General features: G+C 40.3%; 1 protein-coding gene across 1 annotated transcript in view; it reads right to left on the bottom strand.

Annotated features, from left to right (window-relative positions):
* Positions 1-25797, bottom strand: part of CD101 (CD101 molecule) — a 58595-nt gene extending 32798 nt beyond the window's left edge. Inside the window, exons 1-4 of the mRNA XM_056819259.1 lie at positions 22807-25797; positions 10285-10665; positions 7620-8036; positions 5868-6257 (exon numbers count right to left, since the gene is read on the bottom strand). Coding sequence (XP_056675237.1) covers positions 5868-6257; positions 7620-8036; positions 10285-10665; positions 22807-22852 — 1234 coding nt within the window. The 5' untranslated portion in view covers positions 22853-25797. The remainder of the gene's footprint in view (positions 1-5867; positions 6258-7619; positions 8037-10284; positions 10666-22806) is intronic.
* Positions 25798-26442: the final 645 nt, after the last annotated feature.

The raw sequence follows: 26442 nt of genomic DNA, 5'->3' as shown, positions 1-26442 counted from the left end.
TTCCTATAACTATTCTAATTAACTCCTTAATTACTATATTAAATTTAGGGAAGGACTTGTAGGTACAGGAACAAGGGCCAAAGGAAGTCTCACAGACTCTTGTCCTCTTGAGTCTGGCAGAAGTCCCAGTAGAAATCAGCAGCAGCACACAGGAACAGGAAGGGGAGTAATGGTTTAACCCACGTAGTCCACTGTGGAGTGTTAACCAATCTCTACCACTTCCAGAAGATGAACTTGCTTGAAGGAAGATCACACAGTCCTACTCCAGAGAGTAATTCCACCAACTGCCCTGCCTCTTCCTGAGAGTTCCAGAATTCTCTTCTGCCCTGCCTTTACCTTAGTACTTCCTTCTTTCAGCTTGCTCCTGCTAAAATCCCTTACAACACTAACCTTTCCCATTCTTCTACCTTACAAGTGATCCTTGGTAATTGATTCTAAAACTGAAGGTAAGGGTTAAAAAAAAAAAGAAGCCAATGATCCATTTAAATTCTGTTTACTGTAGCAAGTACTTAGGAGAGGATGGTTCAAACATGGTTTGTACTTCTCTGAGCTTGCAGATGTTGACATTTCAATAGAGCCTTAATGATGTTTACAGATCCCTTTACATACATTCCCTTTTCTGATCCTCTCAATCTCTCAGTGAGGTGCCATTTTTAATTCCCATTTTACAAATGAAGTAACTGAGGCCCAGAGAGAAGGGATTGGTTCACTTTTCCCCAGAGAAAAGGGGAGAGAAAGCTGGCATTCACGTTTCACTCTGCTGACTCCAAGCCCAGTCCTAGAGGAGCTCAGAGCAGCTGATTAATGGACAGCTGAAAACAGAGCTCCCAGTAACATCAACTTCCTTTTTATTTGTTAGGCTAAGTTGACCTTAAAAGTCTTTGCAGCCATCCCCTAAACACAAAGATCCTAATCACCATCTTCCTATACAAGTTACAGGATCCACATGTGTATATATTTATATTTTCTAAAGATTAAACTTGGGCTAATGCCTGTAAACAGGTAATGTGAAACACGAATTCCTTGTAGAGCCTGAGATTTTAAAATATGTTTCTATATAAACACAATTCCATAGAGTTGGAGGGAGGTTCTTTGGAAGACAACATCATCCAAAAAGGAAAACTCTCTTTACTGATGCAGATCAGAAGCCAAAAACCAGGTATTTCTTATATTGATGGGATTAGGAGTACCGGGCCTTTTGGGATCTGAAGATTCCACATACAATTTTTGGTTCCTCCCTGTGCACCTAAGAAGAAGAATTTTCTCTTTTTCTTTCAATGAGATATTTACAGTACTTCACATGCATTTAGGAGTTCCTGAACTTTTTTAAAATTTATTTTAAATATTAATTAGTTAATTAAATTTAGAATATTTTTCCATGGTTACATGTTTCATATTCTTTCCTATTCCTCCTCCCTCCCCCTTCCTGAAGTCAATGAGCAATTCCACTGGGTTTTACATGTATCACTGATCAAGAACTGTTTCCATATTATTAATATTTGCACCAGGGTGATCATTTAGATCATATCCCCAACAAACCATGTGATCAAGAACATGTCTTTCTTCTGTGTTTCTACTCCCACAGTTCTTTCTTTGGATGTGGATAGTGTTTTGGAGTTCCTGAACTTTTAAAGATATCTCTACATTTCTAACCTTTGTGTATGATTGGCTGGCTTTCGTGTTTGTTTGTTTTGCAAACTTTAGCTTTTAATTATTTTGACTTTAAAAAAGAAATTGTGTATATTTATGGGATTAGAAGATAAAATCTGTTGATATAATATGATATGATGCATATCGTTTATGTATTTCTGAGTTTCTAAACTCTTCCTGCATCATCTGCTGGCCTTTGCATAGCTTCTATGGCTTCCACAAAACTCCTCCTAGATTTCCATTTAATTTTTTATGCCAACCCACAATATAGCGAAACTTTGATGGCGAAAGTAATGATGTGGAAGGGATACCTATATTGAAAAATTTAAATTCTTAGCACATCACCCAGATTTACTCATAACTGCAGCGATGGGGGGCTGGCTGCTGGGTGGCTCAGTGGATTGAGAGCCAGTCCTAGAGATGGGAGGTCCTGGTTTCTGTAATAAATGCTCCTATTAAGATATTTATGGTAGCAGAGAAGTGTTGGAGTGATAAAACCAGGAAATAAGTTAGAGGAAAGGCTAGGGTTTGCACTCCTTCCTCCCCACCCCACTTCCTGTCCCTCTCTCAGTTGATTTTAATGGCTCTTCTCAATATGGTAAGTTATTAGAAGTTTCCAAAGGACTAATCTCACACTGTAACTCTTTTCTAAAAGGGGTTTTTTATTCTTCATTTAGGGTAATTAAGGGAGGTGGGAGAGGGAAGAGGGAAATTAAGGTCTCCCTAATCTCCAATGGGATTCAATACAGGGAAATAAAGTTATTTTGTCTATGAGGGGATATTGCTGATAAACTGTGAAAAGGTTCTTCAGAGCTAAGCTCCAATCTTTTCAATATTAAGTCAATGAGTAGCCAGGAATCCAGAGCAAGCCTGTCTCTCAGCCTCTTTCCTCCCTATCAGCAGGAAGAAAATCTCTTCATTCAGCTTCTGGGTTTTCCCAACTGCCTTCTCTTCAGATTCTATTGGAATCTTCCTTCTTTCTGGTTGACTGACAGTTCCTTTAAAATTCCATCTCTTGCATTTGCTTGCCAATATCTCTCTGGTGTTGTAATCTCTTTCTCACATTTCAAATCTGGTCTTAGATACTTCCTAGCTGTGTGACCCTGGGCAAGTCACAACCCCCATTGCCCTAGTCTATCCCTCTCCTTTGCCTTGGAACTAATACAGAGCATTGATTCCAATATTGAAGGTAAAGGCTAAAAAAAAAAACTGCATAGGGAGAAGGGAAGGGGACAAGCATTTATTAAACATCTATTATATACCACCTACTATACTAAATACCTTATAAATATTATCTTTTTAAAAACCCTTACCTTTTTATTTTTTAAATATAATTTTATTTTTATTTATTTAAATATTTTTTGCCATGGTTACATGATTCGTGTTCTCTCCCTCCACTCCTCCCTTCCCTCTCCCAGAGCTGACAAGCAATTCCACTGAAACCCCTGCCTTCTAACTCAGTATCAATTCTAAGACAGAAGAATAGCAAGAGCTAGGCAATGAGGGTTAAGTAATTTGTGGGCTCATGGGTTGGGTAGCATTTGAAGCCAGATTTTAACTCCTGGCCTGGTGCTCTATCTATGGTGCTACCTAGCTGCTCCTATAAATATTATTTATTTGATCCTCATGACAACCCCAGGAAGTAGGTGCTATTATAAGTGTTGTATAATTATAGGATTATTGTAAGTGTTGCAAAATGATAAGTATTATAAATTACATGTAAAATTATAAATGTTGTAAAATTATAGTATTGTATAATATCAACGTCTGGGATCACACAGCTGGTACATGTCTGAGGATGGATTTGAACTCATGTTTTCCTAAGACAGCTAGGTGGTACAGTGGATAGAGCACTGGGCCTAGAGTCAAGAAGACCTGAGTTGAAATCTGTCCTCAAATACTTCCTAGCTATGTGACCCTGGGTAAGTCACCTTACCCTGTTGGCCTCAGTTTCCTCATCTATAAAATGAACTGGAGAAGGAAATGGTAAACCACTGTAGTATCTTTGCCAAGAAAACCCCAAATGAGGTCATAAGGGGTCAGACACAACTGAAAAATGAATGAATAACAAAACAAAATAACAAAAAATAATAAGTAACAAGATAAAAATAACAAAAACTTCCTAAGGCAGCTAGGTAACTCTGAGAATAGAATACTTGGGCTTGGAGGCAGAAGGTTTTAGGTGCAAATTTGACCTCTGGAACTTCCTAACCTGTGTGACCCTGGGCAAATCACTTAACTCTGGTAGCCCTTGCTATTCTTCTGTCTTAGAATTCATACTAAGACAGAAGGTAAGGGTTAAAAAAAAAAGGCAATATTCATAAAGCATATAGTATAGCCTGTGGCATCTAAACGTGAGTTCAAATCCAGCCTCAAACATTTACTAGCTATGTGACCCTGGGCAAGTCATTTAACCTCTGCCTTAATTCACTAGAGAAGGAAATGACAAACCACTCCAGTATCTTTGCCAAAAACCAACAACCCGTGGGCAGTATTGGCATTCTCTGATCCATGGGTAATGAAGAGTCAGAGTGAGCAACAATGACTTCCTAACTCCACATCCAGAGCTCTCTCTTCTGTGCCATCTCACTGCCCACTGTCTTTCAGAAATAAGCCTTGAACTCAGGTCTTCTGAACTGTCAGGCCAGTGCTTTATCTGAGGCCTCATGCCGCCTCTTGAGGAGGAGTTTAATAAATATAAAATGCCTTGTAAACTTTAAAGCACAACATAAATTTCAGCTTTCATTTCAAGGACAGAGAAGCCCAGACACGTCTGAACAGCCACCCTCCAAGCTCCTGCTGCAGTAAACAGAATTTCAACCTATCATTTGCCTCTTTATTTCATATAGTTCAGTCATGTTTGGAATGGAGGAACATGACTATTGTTCCCCCATACAGAGGAGAGATGGGAGGGAAGAGGCTAACAAAAAGCATTTGGAACAGGAAAACTCCATCTGGGGTTGTAAATGCCGGTACGTTGTTTTCCAAAAGAAAGAACAAAATGCTGGAGGTAGCCTGGTACAGTGAATGGAGTCCTGGTTCTGGATCTTTAGGGACTGAGTTTGAATCCTACTTCTGCCACTTATTACATGTATGACCTCGGAGAAAGTCACTTGATTTCTCTCATCTATAAAACAAGGGAATGTGGCTGATTAGCCTCAGAGGTCCTTCAGGCTCTTCATCTATAATCCTTACATCTTGCCATTTGGACATTCTGGCCTGGAGTCAGGAAGACTCATCTTCCTGAGTTCAAATCTGGCCTCATCCACTTACTAATTATGGGACCCTCAGCAAATCATTTAACATTGTTTGCCTCAGTTTCCTTATCTGTAAATTGACCCAGAAAGAGAAATAATAAACTATGCCAATAGCTTTGCCAATAAAACCCCAAATGAGGTTGCAAAGGATTGGACATGACTGAAATGACTGAACAACAACAGGAATAACAATTCTATCACTCTTATTCCCTAGCTACCCTTCCTTATCCTCACTCTCCAGGCAAGAGGGTTGAAATGTTTTGGGTGTCTTTCCTTCTTTAAGTATGAAATACTAGAACTTGTAATAGTAAGAAGAGGAACACAGATAGAATCAAGTCATAGAAATCCAGAGCTGAAACAGATCTTCGAGATCATCTAATCCTTATTTGACAGACGAGGAAACTGAGTCCTAGACAAGCTAAGTAGATTATTCAGCTAGGAAGTGGCAGCAATAGAATTAGATCTCAAATTACCCTGATTCCCAATTCACTACAATTTCTCTATCAAGCTATTTGGGGGAGAATTAGTCACCCAAATAATAACAAACAAAAAAACCAAAGCAAGAGTGAGTAAGTTGGAGTTCAGGGAGACCTTGGTTCAAATCCCTCCTCTGACACTTAGCTGTCTAACTCCTGACAAGTCATTTCCTCTCTCCAAATTCCAGGCAACTCTCCTAAGACTCATGTACTAACCCCATATGAGTTGAGACTTCATTGGTGGAAAGAATTCTCAAACCATGGAAATCACATATTGACATATTTGCTTTATAAGAGGATTGATCACACCTTTCCTTTCCTTCCAATAAGAATTGTCCATGGGATATTTCCAATAGGACATGTTTTGTACCCAATTTCTCAGAATGCATCCTTTGTGCCAGTGGATGCAAACTTGAACTTGCTAAGGAGGAAATGTTAGGAGAATGTTCAGGAATGTTTTCTAGGACAGCCTTACTTTACTTACCTGTTGGCTTTCGGAGCTGTATATTGATATCTGCAAATCGCTTTGTCTGAGTACGCCCTAAAAAGTCCGTGTGAGAGCTCGCCATCTCTGCCACCTCGCACCTGTATACACCTTCATCCTGAGGACCCATGGAGGAGATGGTGAAGGTGAAAGCCTTTGGGTTGATCTTCGATACCTGGAGCTCCCCCAGGTTGGCTCTTTCTTCATAGTCTTTCTTTAAGTCCAGAACACCACTGGCATCAATACTGCCAATGTCAGTATCATTCAGGTACCAGACCACCTGCAATCTTTGGTTCTGCTTGCTCTTGGACAACAGTGAGCAGATCAATCGCAACGGTTGCCCTATGGCAAAGGAACTTACCACAGAAATGTTAACTTGAAAATCTCTATCTGGGAAAACAAAAATGAGACATTTATTTGAAAAATTCACTTCATTTCTCCATTCAGTAACAGAAAATCATAAGATTACAGTAGTCTTTTGCCACTTGAGACCAGTAATAGTCTATTTCCTATGGAGTCATAACTAAGGTAGGCTGACCAGGGCTTTTCCCAAGGGTGATGAAATTTAGAGGGTGCTGAAAGCATTTGTACTCCAATAGTCAAAGGCAGCTAAGCCTTAAGGTACTACTACATCATATGCTTTGTCCCCTCCCATTTCTCCCAGTGATTTGTTGTCTAGCTAAAAGGGTTTAGCTCCCTGCTCTCTCCCTTAGTGGTCATCTTCCCCAACAGTTGCCTCATATTCTCTCCCTACATGAATCCTTGAGTCCTAGAGTCTCAATTCCTTCCTTGAGATCTTCTCCTGAAACTGAATTTGTCTTTAAAAAGTTGAGAGGGGGCAGGTAGGTGGTTCAGTGGATTGAGAACCAGACAGAAGGTCCTGGGTCCAAATCTGGCCTCAGATACTTCCTAGGGCAAGTCACTTAACCCCCACTGAGTAGCCCTTCCTGCTCTTCTGCCTTGGAACCAATACACAGTACTGATTCTAAGACAGAAGGTAAGAGTTTTTTTTTTTTTTTAAGTTGATTTGAGGTCTTTTGTGTTGCTTACTCTGGGCCCTTAGAATCACTAGTGACCATAATGTATTTTGCAATGGAATAGAAAGTTACTAAGAGGGAAAATAGAAATCCACTTTGTATTCTTAGCACATTTTTTTTTATCCAGCCCAAGATTTTTTTCTAGGCAGAGTGTCTAGATAATCTTTTATCTGACTGGGATCAAAATCAGGTGACTTCCTGCCCTCATCACATTGCTGACCTCAAAGAAGTGAGAGTCTGTCCAAGAGCAACATAAAGCTGTGCTGAAGAAGGTTTTGAAAACGGCATAAAGATGAAGCTTCATATGATAAATTTCAGTTGTTTAGAGCCATAATTGAGAGATAACTAGCAAGGGAGGGGACTCCTTCTTACAAACAGCCTGTAGACTGTCATCCATGACTTGGTCAATCAATCAATCACTCAATCCGTCAGTTTATGAGTATTTATTAAGTCCCTAGTATATGCCGGGTGCAGCCCTCGGCAACATCCCATGTACAATCGCACGTGGATAGAATTAAAATGGAACACTGCACTCTTAATACCTATAATTCCCACTTGGCCAAATCCTAGTTTACTCAAACCTTCTGGAAAATGTATTTTGGAACTGTTGCAAAACTGAGTCCCCACATGGATTTCTTTTTTCTTCCATTAAAAGAAACACGCCTTTCAATATACACTAGGATGGAAATACTTAATAACCCAAGAAGAATCTTACCTTCAGGTTGGACCATCACTGTAGCTTTGTCTGTCTGTTTCCGAGTGATAAATGTCCATGTCTCATCAGGGTCCTGAATCCATTCAGTGGCTTCACAGAAGAGCTGGCCCTGATCCACAGGCAGCAATCTCCCTATGGACAATCTGAAGCCTGTATTCCCGGTTTTGTCTAGCCTCACATCCCCTGCTAAAAACCTCTCTGTGTAGGAGGATCCGGGGATCAGGATAAAATCTTTGGACAGGGAAATGATCTCGGTGGCTTGATTTCCTCCTCCTTCCGGAAGCCGGTACCAGGAGACAGAGAGGTGGGTATGTTGAGTTGTGGCCTTAGAGACCTCACAGGTAAGTGCTAATGATTCTCCTTCCTCTCTGTTGAGAGTCTGAGGACTCATGGTCACAGAAAGGGTATCTGGAATCACTGAACATGAGAGAAATAATGATGTCTATAGTGCAGTTAACAGATAACATGATTTAACGAAAAGAATACAAGGCTTGGATTTAAGGGTCCTGGGTTCAGATCCCACCTTTGACACTTATGTATTAGGAAAATTGACTAACTTCTAAACAGCTCAATTTTTCACCTGTAAACTTGAAATTACCTAGAGGCTCACAGAATCATAGGATTTAGACCTTAGAGATCACTGACTCAAATGACCTTGTTTTACAGGAAACAGACTTCCTCAAGGCCAGTTTTCATTGTGATCATTTATATCTTGGAAATCAGGAACTGCTACAAATCAAGGCTTGCTTTATTGTTTTGCTGATTGTCTAGACTTAAGGAAATGATGGAGAAAATTGTTAATAATGCAGATTAAATTTGAAAGTGTGCTGTGCTTTTTTTTGGAGGGCCAACTGTTAAATATTTGCTAGGACAATCCTGCCCATATTGTAGGTAGCAGGGCTGTGATTTGAGCCCAGGCAGTCTTACTCCAGATCCAAAATTCTTTCTGTGATATTAGTCTTACTCTGAGTTCATCAGCAAGCATTTGTAAGCACTTCGTTTAAGAATATCAAGGACTACCTCAGAAGAGTTGTCAAAGGAGGGCATTATATAAATGTGATATTGTTATCATTCTAGGAAAGTAATGCTTCTTGACCACCATCATGACAGCTTTCTGCTCATCTACCCATGTTCTTTTTCTCCATCTCCACTGTGACCAATAGCAAATATTTGCAAAAGAAGGGGCTAGGCCAATTGTCTAGTTCAAATCAAGCTCAACGCCAACGGGTCCAGAAGAGGACTGAACCCTGGCATCATTAGCACATTGCTCAAAGCAAGTCAGCTAATCAGCCTCCAGTAAGACTTAAATGGCACAGTGGAAAGAATGCTGAACTCGGAGCCAGGAAATCTGGATTCCAAGCCCAACTCCTTCATTAGCTTGCTGTTCAACCTTGGCAAAACACACCCCTTGAGGGCCTTCAATTTTTCATTTGTCAAATGAAGGAGTTGGATGAGGAACTCTCCAAGGTCCCTCGACCCTGACAATTTGATGACCTCTGATTCTTAGCCAATATAAAATGCATGGATGGAACTTTGACAAAGCAGGTGAAAAGATATCATGCTAGCTTATATTAACTCTTCACTTGAGTTGAGATAAGGGCAAAGCCAAAGAAAGACCAAGGCCTTGCATGGAACAACCAAGACAATTTGGGTATCTCTAATCAGTAACAACAACCTTGAAGATAACCAGAAATTTCATTTAAATCCTGGATCTTTAATAGCATTCCTGATTTTAAGTCAAGTCCACAAGAGGAAAAAGGGGGATAGTAATTTTTAATACTCGAATACTTTTTATACTTAAAGAAGTATAACCATCTAATGCGACATGGCAAGAATGATAAAGAGAACATATAATTTTTGGTTTGGAGGTTTTTAATAATTTTTACCTTTTGTCTTAGAATTGATACTAAGTATCCATTACAAGGCAGAAGAGCAGTAAGGACTAGACAGTTGGGGTTAAGTGACTTGTCCAGGGTCACAAAGTTAGGAAGTGTCTGAAGCCAAATGTTAAGCCAGGACCTCCTATCTCTAGTCCTCTCTACCCACTGAGCATCTGGCTTCCCCTAGAGGCTTACATTCTAAGCAGGGAGACAGCATGTGTGTAAATAAAGCATTACTAGAATATATGCAAAATAAGACAATCTAACTTTGGAAAGGAGCTTGGAGGGATCAATAAAGGCTTCCTGTAGAAGGCAGAGGTAGCTGGGTGGCTCAGTAGATAGAGCAATTGGCCTGTAGTCAGGAAGACCTGAATTCAAATCAAGCCTCAGGGCAAGTCATTTAATCTCTGTTTGCTTTAATCCACTGGTAAACCACTCCAGTACCTTTGCCAAGAAAACCCCATGAGCAGTATGGGCATGCTGTGGTCCACAGGGTCACGAAGAGGCAGACATGACTGAGTGATTGGACAACAATAACTGAAGGCAGTACTGAAAGAAATGGGATTCTAAGAAGCATAGGTGAGGAGAGATTGAAATCTGGGTGTGAGAGGGCTAGCCAATGCAAAGGAATAGAGTTGAGAAATGAAGATCAAGCATAAATAGCATGGAGAAGGGTGATGTGGCTAGTTGTAGAGTTTGAGAAGGGAAGCAATTTATAATGAAGCTGGAAAGGTCAATTGTGGCTAAGTTGTGAACTTAGAACATAGAACTGGGGAATACTTTACCGATTAGGTTCACGGTGTCACTGTAGCTCCCAAAGAAGTTACCATCAGTGGAGGGTGTATGACACTCATACTTGCCAGCATCCTGGGGTTGGAGCTTTCCAATATGAAGCAAGACTGAGTTTCCTTGGATCCTCTCCACATAGATGTCACCAGTCTGAACTCGAAGGCTGTAGAAGGCATAAGTGAAGGTACGGTCCTTGGTACTGATTATCTGTATCTCTCTTTCTGGCTTATCTGGTTGGTAAATGGACCATTGGAAAGTCTGCTCAGAGGGTCCTTTGTGGCCAGTTACATTACATGCAATGCTGACTGGATAACCTTTGGCCCGGTACAGTGGTCCTTTCTGAACTGTTACTCTTCTCTGGCCAGTGCTGAGCTCAGCTTTCCCATTAGAAAAAGGAAGAGAAATAAAAATAGATTAATACCATGGTTGTCTATATACAACACAGCGTAGTTCCCAGTGTTACAATTCTGGTAAATGAGATCACAGGTTATTGACTACAGTCGCAGCCCAAACACTCAATGTCTTCTCAGGCTGAACATTAGTGGAATAGCTTGATGAGCTAATTGGACTTTAGGGGTACAGTGGGAGGCAAAAATATGGTGGAGAGATATCAAGAGAGTCTGGCAGAAGGCATGGGATGATGAGATGGTGTTAGGACAATAAAAAAGGTCATAAAAGGAAGCCTGAGGGAGTGTAGAATTTGGTGAACTTCATGAATCTGCAAAGATAGAGAATGAAGAAGAGAACGCACTTCAAAGAAATGGGAGGGTGGAGAAGAAAGATATTATAAAGATCACATTAATGTCCCACCCACCAAAAAGAATGAGAATAATTCTAAAGGGCAGGATGCTTTTTAAAAAGGGCAGGAAAGACAGAGATTCACCAAAAGAGGCAAGCCTGATTCAACTGAATTTGATTCACTAAATGTTTGATAAGTGCCTATCCTAAATAAGGCGGGTTTAGGAGGGTCACAATAATAAAAAAGATGTAGTCCTGGATGAAAGAGTTTATCATCTACTAGGAAAGATAAGGTTATACAATTGCACATTATTTGACATATGATTAAGGGTAAATAATTTAACCTCTCAATGCTCTAAGCAATTCTTCTAGACCAGTGATGGCGAACCTTTAAGAGACATAGTACCATGCCCTGCCCTCACCCCACTCCCCAGACCAAGTTCCATGCCCACACCTCTCACTGAGTGCCAGGTGTGCTCCCCCCTCCCCCAAAGTCCATACAGGGGAGAGAGAAAGCACTCCCATTGGGCTGCTGGGGCAGAGGGGTGGGTGATGTGAAAAAAATGTTGTCAAGCATGGTGGAGAGGGGGAAGGAAGCAGCTCAGTCCAAGTCCCTCTGCTTTTCTAGTAATGAATTCTAGGGGTGGAGGGTGGTCACATGCCAACAAAGAGGCCTCTGCATGCCATCTTTGGCACCTGTACCATAGGTTTGCCATCACTGTTCTAGACTATTAGTTGTAGAAAAGTACACCTCTACAGTGAGAGGGATTTCTTTATCTGAAAACTGCCTATTCACGTCCCTTGACCATTTATCAATTGGGGAATGACTTGATTTTTTTTGTACAATTGACTTAGCTCCTTATAAATTTGAGAAATTAGACCTTTGTCAGAGGTTTTTGTTAAAAAGATTTTCTCCAATTTGTTGCTTCCCTTCTAATTTTGGTTGCATTGGTTTTGTTTGTACAAAATCTTTTTAATTTAATGTAATGAAAATTATTCATTTTACATTGTGTAATATTCTCTGTCTTTTACTTGGTCTTAAATTCTTTCCCTTCGCATAGATCTGACAAGTATACTATTCTATATTCACCTAATTTACTTATAATTTCCCTCTTTATATTTAAGTCATTCTACCATTCTGAATTTATCTTGGTATAGGGTGTAAGATGTTGATCAAAACTTAATCTCTCCCATACTGTTTTCCAATTTTTCCAGTAGTTTGTGTCAAATAGTGGGTTCTTGTCCCAAACATTGGGATCTTTGGGTTTATCGTACTGAGGTAATTTACCCCAAGTCTATTCCACTGATCCTCCCTTCTGTCTCTTAGCTAGTCCCATATTGTTTTGATGACCACTGCTTTATAGTATAGTTTGAGATCTGGTACTGCTATAAATCATCTTTTCAAACTCTTACCTTCCATCTTAGAATCAATACTATGTATTGGTTCCAAGGCAGAAGAGTGGTAAGGACTAGGCAATGGGAGTCAAGTGATTTGCCCAGGGTCACACAGCTAGGAAGTGTATGAGATCACATTTGAACCCAGGACCTCCCATCTCTAAGTCAGCTCTCAATCCATCTAGCTGCCCTCTGCAAAAGACATTCCAAGGATAATTAAAAGGAAAAACATTGAGCACCAGGACCAGGACTCAAGAAGCATGTCTTATGTGCTAGGCATCCTGGCAGAGCCAAAGCTAGAGGTCACATTCCCTGCTCCTCCCTTGGCTTTGCCTCTTTAGATCAGGGGACAGAATGAGCACCTTAGAAACTGCTGACTTGTTTTTGCCAAATCGATTCTACACCAGTAGGGGGGTGATGTGTAAACCTGATTCATGTAAGGGATTATTAACCCGTAGGAGGGATATGATCTGAAGTTTAACGCAAATGGGAGCTTGGCAGCATCTGACAGCCTTTACTTGAGGGTTTTTTTCCCCCTAAAATCGTTCTTCCTTATAGAGACGGAGCATCCGGCCTGGGAGATTTGTCTGAATAGATCTGGCTGGGTGCAGTCAGCACTTTCTTTCATCCTGCCTCCTTCACCATTCCTCCTGCCAATGATCACTTTATCATCCACTGCTTATTTACTCATGTATTTCATGTGAGAGGCTCCTCTCCCCAGTCAGATGGCATGCCATTGAATCAGAGAGTTAGGGCTAGAAGGGGCCCTTGAATCCAGAGCCTTTATTTTACAGCTTAGGAAACTGAGGCTGAGAAAGGTGAAGAGACATGTCCAAGGTCCCACAAGGCAGTTATATTATAGATCCATGGTTTTTTGGGTAGCTAGGTGGTTCAGTGGATAGGGAGTCAGGCAGACATGAATTCAAATTTGGGCTGTGTAACCTTGGGCAAGTCACTTAATCTTGTTTCCTGAGTTTCCTCATCTGCAAGATGAGCCAGAGAAGGAAAAGGCAAACCATACCAGTAACTCTGCAACAGCAATAACAAAAATGTCAGGTGACTTGGTGGTTCAGGCATTGGACCTGTACTCAAGAAGACCTGAGTTCAAATTCTCAAGAAGACCTGAGATCAAATTCAGCCTCAGACACTTATTAGCTATGCACTAGCTCTCTCAGATTCAGTTTTCTTCTTTGTCAGTTGAGGATGATAATAGCACCTATATATATATATATATATATACCTTATAGCATTAACAAAGGATTCGGTTCCTGAACCCCTCAAATTAGAGCCTGAACACTTGTCAGCTCTATCAGATCTGAAAAAGGCTATCATGTCTGCCCCTGCTCTAGGCATCCCAGATTACAACAAGCCATTTACTTTATATGTGCATGAGCGAAGAGGAGTAGCCTCTGGTGTGTTAACTCAGACTTTGGGACCTTCTCAGCGCCCAATTGCTTATTATTCTGCCCAACTAGACCCAGTAGCAGCAGGAGCACCACCATGCCTTAGAGGAGTAGCTGCTACAGCCTTACTAGTAACAAAAACTGTTGATTTAGTATTGGGATGTCCATTAACAATAATGTGCCCACATGAGATTGAAGCATTATTGGTAAAACATAGAACACAGGCATTCTCGGATCAGAGAATTACAAGGTATGAAATAACCTTATTAAATAGTGAAAATATTACCTTGAAACGCTGTTCAACTCTTAACCCTGCCACCTTGCTTCCAGATTTACCCACTTCAGGAGAACCATTACATAACTGTGAAACATTAGTGTCCATGGCAGAAAAGCCTCGAGATAATCTCTTGGACACTCCCTTAGACAATGCAGATCTGATTTTATTTACCGATGGTTCCTCTTTTATGAGGGATGGCATACGTTACACTGGAGCTGCCATAGTCTCAGAATTTGCCACTGAATGGTCAGCTTCACTACCTTCTAACATTAGCGCTCAAGGAGCAGAACTCATAGCTCTAAAACAAGCTTGTATAATTGCCAAGGATAAAAAGGCAACAATTTATACGGATTCTAGATATGCTTTCGGCATTTGTCACTCAGTCGGGATGCTATGGCTCCAAAGAGGATTTTTAACCTCAGCTGGAAAATCCATAGCTAATGCAGAAATTATTAATGAAGTTCTTTCTGCTCTCAAACTGCCTAAAGCCCTAGCTGTAGTTCATTGCTCTGCCCATACAGGTGGCTCTGACCCTGTCTCTAGAGGAAATGACCGAGCAGATGCCGCTGCAAAACTAGCAGCCATAGAAGGACCTGGATTAATTTTAACATTAACAACCACTGATAATTTAAATTTATCACTCTCCTATAATGAAAAGGAAGTGGAAAAGTGGAAACAAAAATTTAAAGCAAAACAAATTAATGGAGTATGGGTGTCATCTGAAGGGAAACCCCTGCTCCCTAGAAGTTTCTATAACCAAATTTGCCAATCTATTCATAAAAATGGTCATTTTGGCACCCAGGGCATCGTGGACTCTGTCAAGAGAGTATGGATAGCCCCTGGTATAACTACTGTAGCCTCTAAAGTATGTTCAGCCTGCCCTATTTGCCAGGCATATAACCAACATGCATATCGTGGAAAAGCCTTTGGGGGACGTCCTCTGGCTTACACACCTTTTGAACATCTACAGATAGATTTCATAACAATGCCAAAGGCTGGACGTTATAAATTTTGTCTAGTAATTGTAGATCAACTAACCAGATGGCCGGAAGCATTTCCTACGACCCGAGCCACAGCAGATTTTGTTGCAAAGATACTTTTAAAAGAAATTATTCCTCATTTTGGCCTACCAGCATGTATTGACTCCGATAGAGGGAGTCATTTTACCGATTCTGTCTTAAATCAAATATATTCTTGCTTGGGGATAACTCCAAAATTCCATGTTCCATATCACCCCCAGAGCTCAGGCCAAGTGAAGAGGATGAATAAAGAACTTAAGACTATGATTGGCAAATTATGCACTGAGACCCATTTAAAATGGCCTGAAATTCTCCCTCTGGCCCTATTTTATCTTAGAAGCAGGCCTAGAGGAGACTTACATATTTCATCATTTGAGATGCTTTTTGGACATCCGCCTATACAGGCTAAGCCTTTCTCCCCGGCTTATACATCGCTATTAGGGGGAGATATTACTATTGCTTCCTATATACAGGAGTTACAGCACAAACTACGTGAACTTCATGAATCCGGAGCTGCAGTACAAGCTGGACCATTAGACTTTTCTCTGCATGACCTGAACCCAGGAGATAAAGTTTATATCAAGAATTTCAAGCGAACTGGAGCAACTGAACCTTCATGGGAAGGACCATTCCAAATATTGTTAACTACTCCAACATCTATAAAGATTGGAGAAAGAGACTCTTGGATTCACTGCTCACATGTGAAGAAAGCATCTTCTGCTGAGACTGATTGACTCTATCCTATCATATGAATTGTGACTCTATCTTATCATATGAATTGGAGATAATAATCCATAGACAAATGGATATTTTTTTTCAAGAATATATTGAATTACTGATTTTTTTCTTATTTTTTCTTATTTCTTTTCTTTTATTTTTTGATCAGAATATTTGATTTTTTTTCTCATTTTTTTGTACTGAAGGTACACATAATTAATATTAATATTTTTTCCCCTGCAGTAATACAAGTTAATATATATATTCTTGCTATAATATCAATATATGCCTAAAAGCTTTAAACTATGGGAACCTGCCATTTATTGATAAAATATTATAGGACTGTGATTAATGTTTGTGTCTGATTCCAGGAAAAGGGATAAAAACAAGGAGCACAGACTAAACCTGAATAGTGCCAATAGAGCACACAAGAAATATTAAAGTGAGACTCGAGGTTGCGACGCTTAACTTATGTTTAAGTCGTAGGACTTCCTTGTATCTACACTCTTTTCGAAGTACTCAAACAAGTACAAAGCTTGACTATCATGCTGGCTCCCTATATCTCTGAAGGAAAAAAAATCAGACAAGGGAATGACATTTCCCCATCAAAATAGAATTCTAATTCTTTTCTTCTTATATTATGGCAACTTCCTGTAGTCTTGGCTACAAATGGCTAAGTGAAATATTACTGCATTCTGTCCTACATACTTGTGGGATAGAAATTACTTTAAACTGGACCTATACAAGGTCTATTTTGAATTTTTCTTATGTTATTTTTCTATTCTTTTGATAATTGACACATACACCTCCATAACTGAACATTGCATTCTGACCTAAACTTGATATTTTTTTTAATACTTACTTCAGGGGGGATTGTATTTTAATTTAAAATCTAAGAATTTTTGAATTTTTTTTGTTTGAGATTGTATTTTTATAAAAATCCAAGACTTTTGTTTAAGATTTTACTGTTATAAAAAAATTCAAAGATTTTGATTCTGTTTGAGAAAAGATCTTCAAGAAAGAAGCTTGAAACTTTTATATCCAGAGAATGAACTGTTGCAGAAAGATGCCGAAACCCTACACTTCATCAAGAAGATCAAGAATGAACTTTGGATGTGATTGATTGGACTGAACTTTTGATTGAACATTTATTGTAACTGTACACATTTATGCCAAAAGGGACTGCCCCTAATTTGGCTTTCTGTCAATGCGCCTAGCAAACATTGGTTTTGCTTTCTTTTCTTTTCTATTTCCTCTCTCACTATTCTAATTTCTCTTAGAAAATTGAATATTGTGTATATCTTTAGTTAGAAGTGAATTTAGAACTATAAAATGATTATGTTAAATGATCAATGGGGAGACTAGTCTCCCAATGATCATCAGGGGGGATTGTAAACCTCAAAATTCCTTAGACTTATAAATGTTGGAAATTTCACCATTGGGATATTTCATACTTGGAAAATTTCTTACTGATAAGTCTATTGGAATGGGAACCCCATTGGCATGGGAGGTTCCTTCTCTTCCCTTCTTAAGATTACTTTAGGACAGAAACCTTTTGCTGAACAATGGAAAGGACTTTGACCTATGCTTAAGCATAGAACAGGAAGTTCTTTGAGTCATGATTGATTTTAGAATTGATACAATGGAGATACTTGGAATCAATCTCCACCCTACTCAGTCCCAACAGGATTGAGTAAGGGCTGCAGCCTAGATCAAAATTTAATTATTCCAATCTCTACTCTACTCAGGTTAACAACATTTAGGAAGGGCTGTAGCAAAGGATCAAAGATTTAATTATTTGAAAATATGACCTTCAACAGACATGTGCAAAATAATTGACACATGCCTCTGGGCGGTCCTGGGTTAAGCTAGAGCCTCCATTGGCACAGGGAAATTGATGGACAGGGGATTGGTAGATGTGAGGACTGAGGGGAGGCAACTTGGATGGTTTCCTTAAAGATAGGGGGTCTGAAGACTCGAGAGGAGTTTTTTTTTGAGTAGTTGGTCGGTGTGGTTCGTGTGGGCTCTGAGAAGCTTGCTCTGAAGGAAGCTGAAGGTGGGGGCCTCTGAGACTGTTTCTCCATTTTGGTCATGTGAGTAATAGGGACTGATCTCTTTTCTTTGCCCCAGCTATCTAAGGGCTTGGGCCTTTTGGCCCAGCCTAAACAGAAGGGGTATTTAAGCCCTATTTCCTTCTCTCCCTTTTCTCTCTCTCTCTCTCTAATTACTTCCTCCTATTGTAATTAAACTCCATAAAAGATTGACGGCTGACTTAAGTTTTCATTTAGGAATTACATAGCTGATTCCTTGGCGACCTTAAATTAATATATATCAGTCTTTTAAAGTGATTCCCTTGTCACACCTCCCAAGGTTGTAATGAGGATCAAAGGAGAAAATACATATAGGGGGTTTTGTAAACCTTACAGCACTATATAAATGCTGGTTATTATTGCTATTACTTTGATTCCAACTCAAGCCCCCTTTCTGCTGGCCAGGCTGCCTCAAGTACTTGTTCACATGCTTTCAGTAGAAAGAGCCCTGGGCTTGCACTCATAAGACCTGGGTTTGAGGATCAGCTCTGCCACTTATGGCCTGGGTGACTGGGCAAATCACTTTACCTCTTATAGTCAAAATTTACTCATCTGTAAAATGGGCATAATCTTTTCACTGCCTGTGGAGCGTATGTATATGAAAGAGTACATGAAAGAATGTATAGGAGGAAAGCTTTGTAACTGAGAAGATATGGATAGTACTGTTTGTGTTTATACACATAGGTATTTCTGAAAACAATGTGCCTATTTAGCATATGGTTTAGGTGTTAAAATACTTATTTTTGATTGCTATGAATTAATGTGTTGGGGGAGGACTGGATTTGGAATTAAGGGGCTTACATTAAAAACCCAGCTCTATTATTTGTAATATATGTGATCTTGGGCAACATCATTTTGTTACTTTAGGGCTCAGTTTCCCCATCTGTAAAATGAAGGCATGTTTCCTTTTCTTCCTTGCCACTTGCATGATGGGTGCCCTCGTTAATTCTTAAATGATATTTAGATTGACAAAGTACTGGGAGAAGTCTAAGGAGGACCAACATAGAGAAGTTCTCAGTATTATATCATTACATTTTTGGCAAATTCATCACCTGACATTTTGAGGTCTGATCTGGGGGGAACAGAGGCAGATAAAATCGACGCCAAACTGTTTTTGTGGGGTAGAGGTGGGAACCGAGGGGTGATCAGCTCTCATGTTTCATCCAGGAACTGAAAGTCCTTCTGTCTTCTGCCCTAGTCAAACCATGACTGCAGTCACTATTGGGTAGAATTCTCAGTCCCACATCTCAGGAAGGATAAAGATAAGCTGGAGAAGGTTGAGGGGACCCCAAGTTGGTTAGAGCTCATGGGATCAGATGCTCAAAGAGGTGCTGGTGATCATCTAGTGTTTAAGGAAAGTGAGAACCCAAGAGCTTCATTAACTTGCCCCAAGTCATAAAGATGGTAACTGAAAAAGACAGGATTTGAATCTGGGTCCTCTGACTCAAAATCCATGGATATTTCCAAAATACTGGGCTGTTTTTTTCCTCCTCTTCATCATGGTTGGGTATTGAAGTCAGGTGCCCAGAATGTATTTCAGAGTGAGCTGGGATTGCCAGAATTTAGATGAAATGCACCATCCAGTTTAGGTAAATGTAAGTGGGTTAAGAAAACAAAAAACCTTCCATGTTTCCATTACTTTTCTGTGGACTATGGGCTTTTTTCCCCCAGGCCCTTTCTTCTGCCAATAAAATATAAAGGAAAAAAAAAGAACCTTAGTTTCTCTAAAACACTGCCCATTTTAAACCCAGTTTAGTTTCATCATGTAATGAAACTTGGCAATAGAGCAAAAAGTACACTGGAATCAAGGGACCCGAGTTTGAAGTCTGACTCCAGCACTTCCTAGCTTTGTGACTCTGGCCAGTCATTCTCTTTGAGCTTCTGAAGTTTCTTCATCTGTAAGGTGAGAATCATAATATTGGAAATAACACTAATAATCATTGATAAACAACTTTAAGGCTTTTAATGCTTTTTATGTTAATTACTTCATCTGATCTTCACAATCATTCCTTGTGGTAAGTGCTGAACACTCCAATTTTCAAATGAGTAAACTGAGGTTTGGGGGCAGCTAGGTGGCATAATGAATAGAGTTCTGGAGTTAGGTAGTCTCATCTGCCTGAGTTCAAATCTGGTCTCAGATACCTACTAGCTGTATGATCCTAGGCAAGCCACTTATCCCTATTTACCTCAGTTTCTTCATATGTCAAATGATCTAGAGAAGGAAATGGAAAACCACTCCAGTATCTTTGCCAAGAAAACCCCATAGGGGGTCACAAAGAATTAAATGAAAAATGATGGAACAACAAGAGCAGCAATAGCAACAACAAAATTGAGGTTCTAAAGATGAAATGTCTTATCCAAGGTCACACAGCTAGTAAGTGTTGGAGGTGGGTAGACTTATGAAAATAGGTTGTGCTGACTCAAAGACAACTCAGAACTGTCTATTCCCCCCAGCCCAACTTAACTCCTGGGGATTATAAAGAAAGTGCTTAATAAACCATAGGGAGCTATGGAAATATGAGTTATTGCTATTTTACAATAAGCAAATCTATTTGGAAACTGTCTACCACAAACATACTAACTATAATAGACAGAAACAGAAGCACTGGCCTTTATCGATTACCTAGATAGCGATGGTGAATCTTTTAGAGACTGCATGCCCAAATTATATCCTCAAGCTGCCTGTGAGCCCCCCACATTACCCCAGACAGGTGATGAAAGAAGTGCTCACATTGAGCTGCTGGGCAAAGGAGTGGGACATGTAAAAATTGTCCTCAGGCACAGTGGAGAGGGGGAAACAGAGAAGCCCCCTCTGACACTCTGGGGCATGCGTGCCACACCTTTGCCAACACAGATAAAATCGCCATCCTGACTCGCCATGGTGATGCTCACGTCATGCCTAGTACTCAAGTCTCATGACAGATTCCCCCTATACTATACACCAATAACCTCCATGGGCTTCCTGGTCCCAGAATCCAACTTAGTCAGCCAACATATACTGAGCATTCACTATAGGTTGACTACACTCTTTAATTACTCAGCCCAGCTCGTATTGGTAATAAGGCAGCAAAGCTCTTTGTGTCAGGTCTCTCATAGCTCTTTCCTGGCCTAGTAGAGCTCTTTAGGACTTAGTATCTCCAGTTGGATGAATAGTCTTCAATTCCCAAATCATGATTTTTCTATGAGCCCAACCAAGCCTCCTTAGTGTTCTCCTACTCTATCTAAAGCAGTTTCCACTTAGCCTCAATTCATTCCTAGTAAAACTTCCTTTCCTCTCTCCAATATGGTCCAGACCACCCTTAGATTCAAGCAAGCCCAAGACCAGCAATTTCCTACTAAGCTCCTTCATGATCCTACCTTCTAGTCTAGTTATATCTTCTTAGACCAACCAGCCTTACCCAGAAGTGAATGAGAAGTCTTATTTGAGGCAGCCAAATAGTGCCATAGTGCATAGAGCACTGGAGCCCGGAACCCCTGAATTGATATCTGGCCTCAGACCTTTACAATTCATTTAACCTTGGGCAAGTCACTTAAGCTCTGTTCACCTCAGTTTTCTCAACTGTAAAATGGGGACAATAATAAGTACTTAGATTTCATGGTTGTGAGAATCAAATGATATTTGTAAAGCACTTAGCACAGTGCCTGGCTTATAATTGGTGCCACAAAATATGGATTCTCTCTCTCTTCCAGCCCCATTTTCTTTGCCATCCCCTATCCAACTTATTCAGCCCCTCCAAAGTCTGTTTTTCTCTTCCAGCATAGGCTCAACAATGATCTCCCCAAAGGAGTCCTCATTTAGATTAGAAGATAATCTAAAATATAGACTATAACGATCGTCCTGGTACAATTATCAATAATATGGAAATAGGTCTTGATCAATAACACATATAAAACCTAGTGGAATTGTGCATCGGCTATGGGAGGGGGGAAAGGAGAGGAAAAGAGCATGAATCATGTACCATGGGAAAATATTCTAACTTAATTATATAATTCAAATCAATCAATCAATTAAAAAAGAAGGAAGATAATCCAAGGAAGGAGGAGATAAAATGGAAGTTCTGGCAATAGCAATGGAGTAATGAGCATGAAAAGCTATAGCCAAGACATTTTCCCACTCTCTGGGCCCAGAACTACCTACCCTAACAACAAATGACCTGATGTCTTTCAAGTTTTTGTCTACTTCAAAGTGTTAATATAATTATTCAACAAGCATTTACTCTACACATCCTGTGTACCAAATGCTGACCTGGCTGCTGGAGATATAAAGACAAATATGATGTATAAGCTATATCAGATTACTTGCTGCCTCGGGGAGAGGGGAGAGGAGGAAGGTAGGGAGAGAATTTACATCAAAAAATGTCAGAAAAAGGAGTTTGAAAAATTGTTTCTTCTTGTGATGGGCGGACGGGGGGCAGACAAATACGAAGTAAGCCCTCAAATAACTGACCGTCTATATGGAAAGATAGCATATACAAGTACATACATATGTAAAGGAAAGGCAATGGTGGGGAAAGCATTAATAGCTAGGAGACTCAGAAAAGGCTCCATGAAGGAGCTGCTATTTGAGTGGAGCATTGAGGGAACCCAGAGATGCTAAAAGGGAGAGATGGGAAGGGGTCCATTTCAGTTGTGGAAAGTAGCACGTACATAAGGCTAAAGATGATGATGATGATGATGATGATGATCACTGTTCTGCCTGCTATTGAAGTCCCCTCCCAACACAAAAGGCTACATCTTCCTGTCCCCCCCCTCTAGTTTGTAAAGTGCTGAGAAAGATGGTATTTAATAAATGTTTGTGCCCTTCCCACCCATCCTTTCCTCCATCCATCCTTACTAGACCTGGCCACATGCAGAGAAACATGTGGATCATGAAACTTACTCAGAAAGAGGAGAACAGAAGTTGCCACAACTGGGACAGGCCCCATGGGGAGGGGGAGAGATGCTGTCTTTTCCTGGGAGTGAAGTTATTTGAAAAGCAGATGGTGGCAGACAGAGCTTTCCTCACAGTCAAAAAGAGGAAACAAGGCTGTGGTTTTTAACCTACAGAGCAACAGACGTGGCGTGCGAACACAAAACATGTTACTAAATGCTACCCTGAGTTAGTCACTTCCATTTACAAATGAGAAAATGCAAGTTAGTCCAAATGCATATTTTAAAAAATGACCAGCCATCCAACAACAATAACAACAACAAATTCCTATGAGACAGGTCTTTTTCCATGTGATGAGTGGAAGCTAAAATCCTTCCAGGATTCTTTGTGATTTCTTCAAATATGTGGAAAATAAATATGATCAATCAACAAACACTTGTCAAATGCCTACTCTGTGTTAGGCACTGGAGATCCAAAGAGAAAAGTAAAGTATACCCTGCACTCAGGGAGCTTACATACTAGGAGGGTGGGCAACATATGGGCATCAGAGAATTGAAGTAAGAAGACAAAGGGTCCAGAACCTTTCTCCTCTCTGATTGCCCTCACTTCATTATCATAACATGGAAACAGAAAAAAAAAAAAAGATCCCAGGAACATAGATTTTAAGCTGAAAGGTACCTTAGAATTATTTATTCCAACTCTCTCATTTTTTGAGATCAGGAAAAAAGTCCCAGAAAAGTAAAGTGATTTCCCAAGGTGATGTAAATGCTAACTAACAGAGGCATCATTCAAACCCAAGACCTTTGGCCCCATCCTTTTAGTTCTTTATGCTTCATCATACAATACTTGTCTAAAATGACTGTTCCTAAGGATGAGACATCCTTACTTCCAAATTAAAAAATGCATAAACTATCAGGCTTCAGATCCTATTATTAGGTTATAAAAGCTCAAAGCGGTCAAGGCTAATTTGAAATCTCTCAGTATCTGTAATATAAAATCGAAACTTCTCTCTCTAGGACGCCAGGCTCTCTATATTCTGGCCTCAAACTCTCCCTCCAATGCTTTCTCCTAAAATATGCTTTACAATTCCTGTACTCCAAACAAAAAAGCCTATTAAACTTGGCACTCAAACATGCCCAACCCATCTCCTTTGGGTTTGTACAGCCAAGACAGGCATGTCTCCATTTCTCTCCAGGTTCTTCTTTTCACTCTCCAGACCTTTTCCATTGTGGCCTTTCCACCCTGGAAGCTCACTCTTCCCTTATGGTTTCCTCTCTCTGGAAATTTACTTTGACTCTGTCATCACACTGGAAATTGAGTCTATGCCTTTGGTCCCTTCTTCTAGTTTCTTCTAGACCTTCCATTTTAAGGAAAGTTCCCAGGCCAGCTATGTCTTCATTCTTCTTTGAGCTCCATTATTGACTCTGACCTTCTCCCCAAACCTCCAATTGTTTTTCAGATCCATATATGTGTTGTTTTCTCCTTTTAGAAGAGAAGGTCTTTGTAGGCAGGAATTTTCTCTTTCTGCTTATATCTGTATACCTAGTGCCTGGCATAGTGCCTGAGACATAATAAACACTTAATAGATACTTCTGTTTGTTTGTTTTTTTAAACCATACCTTCCATCTTAGAATTGACACTAAATATCAGTTCCAAGGCAGAAGAAGGGTAAGGGCTAGGCAAATGGGGGTTAGGTGACTTGCCCAGGGTCATACAGCCAGGAAATGTCTGAGGCCAGATTTGAAACTAGTAGGCCTCTCTATCCATTGAGTCACCTCCCTGCTCTTTAATATAGATGCTTGATGACTTAACTTGTACACATTGCTCATTTGGCATGTAACATCCTTTCTCCTACCTACCTGATGGTTGCTTTTCTCAAATCCCACTTCTAGGATACCCTCCCAGACCACCCCAGCCCAGGGTATCGTCTCCCTCCTAGGAACTCTGATACCACATGTCTGCCACAAATTTGATACCCATTGACACTGTACCTATGAAAAATTAACCATACATTTTATTTCTCCAATTATAGTGGAAATCTCTTGGACACTTTTTGGAATCTCCCAAGCCTTAGTACAGCGTCTTACATATGAAGCCATCAATAAATATTTATTGGGGAGGATGTCGGATCATGAATCATAGATTTAGAGCTGAATGGGCTTTAGAAATCATGTAGTCCAAACCCTTTAGTATATAGATGAGTAACAAGTCCACAGAGATCGAGACATTTGCCCAAGATCCCATAGGTCATAAGTTACATTACTTAAGCAGTGAATTGTCTTTGTATTAGCCAAGACTAAGTGAAAATTTAACTGCATGAAAGAAAGAGGAAGAAAGGTGCGATGTTAGTTGAGGAAGGAGAAGTAAAGTTAGGCTTTCCCAGACCACAATCAGGAAGGTAGGCATGGTCTCCACAGAAACAACTGCTCCAGTCATGGCCACAATCCTGATAGAGGTATAATCCCATAAGAACAAGATGTGTTGCTTCTGGAGCCCCTGGAGCCAAGGGCTAATTTGAGGGCTCTGCTGGTCTACGATCCTGTACTTAAGTAGGTTAGCTGATGTTTCTGATTTCTTTGAAGACAGAGACGGTCTTATTTCTGTTTTTGTATCCCTAGCATCTAGCATACTCTATGGTGCAGAGTATATGCTTAATAAACATCTGTTAGGCTAAGCCGAATGTCCACAACCCAAAGTGGTCACAGTTCTTGGAAGGAGAAGGGTTTTCTTTTTTCCAAGCTGGTCTTGACCTTTAAGAGCTTGGGTTGTTGTGAACTCGGGGCCATCTGGAATGACCAGATTCTCTATCCTTGGTACCCAAGGCCCATTTTTGTGACTTCATTCAGGGAAGGTAGAGGGCAGTTTAAACTCTTGCTTAAGGACTGTTTGACCAATGTTTCTTTTTCTTTTTGAGACAGCAATGCACAGTGGAAAGGGTACTAGATTCACAGTTAGGAGGTCTAGTTTCACATCCTGGCACACATACCCTTAGCCTCTCTGGGCTTCTTCATCTGTAAAATAAGAAAACTTGATTAGATTAGCCCCAGGCTCCTTCCAAGGACTAAATAATATGATACTAAAAGGAACAGAACCTTTTAAATCCTTAATTCAGTTCAGTAAGTGTTTATATTTCACTGTCAGCTCCTTGAGAGCAGGGACTACCAGACTTTTCTTTGTATCTCCAATGCTGACAAAGTATCTGCTAGTAGCTAGTCACTTAATATAGTAGTTACTTAATAAATAGAGTAGTTACTTAATAAATGTTTATTGACTGATTGCCTAAAGCCATCTGTAGAAGCATGGTACAATGGAGAGCACTGGCTATATCAGTGATGGTGAACTTAGGGCATGGGTGCCAAAGATGGCATGCAAAGCCCTCTCTGTGGGCCCATGCCTCTCCCCCTTAGTTCTTTACTAGAAAGGCAGGACTTGGATGGAGCTGCTTCCCTCCCTCTTTCCACCATGCCTGATGACATTTTTTCACATTCCCCCACCCCTCCACCCAGCAGCCCAATGGGAGTGCACTGGGGGTAAGGTGGGCAGCTTACATAGCTAGAGGGGAACAGTGTTCAGGACACTCCCATCCCCCCCCATTCCACTGGCTGGGGACATCCCCCACTTTCCCCTCCCCTTTGTCCAACAGCC

This window comes from Monodelphis domestica, chromosome 2, assembly GCF_027887165.1.
Source record: "Monodelphis domestica isolate mMonDom1 chromosome 2, mMonDom1.pri, whole genome shotgun sequence".
Lineage (NCBI taxonomy): Eukaryota > Metazoa > Chordata > Mammalia > Didelphimorphia > Didelphidae > Monodelphis > Monodelphis domestica.
This window is presented reverse-complemented; position numbering and strand designations above follow the sequence as displayed.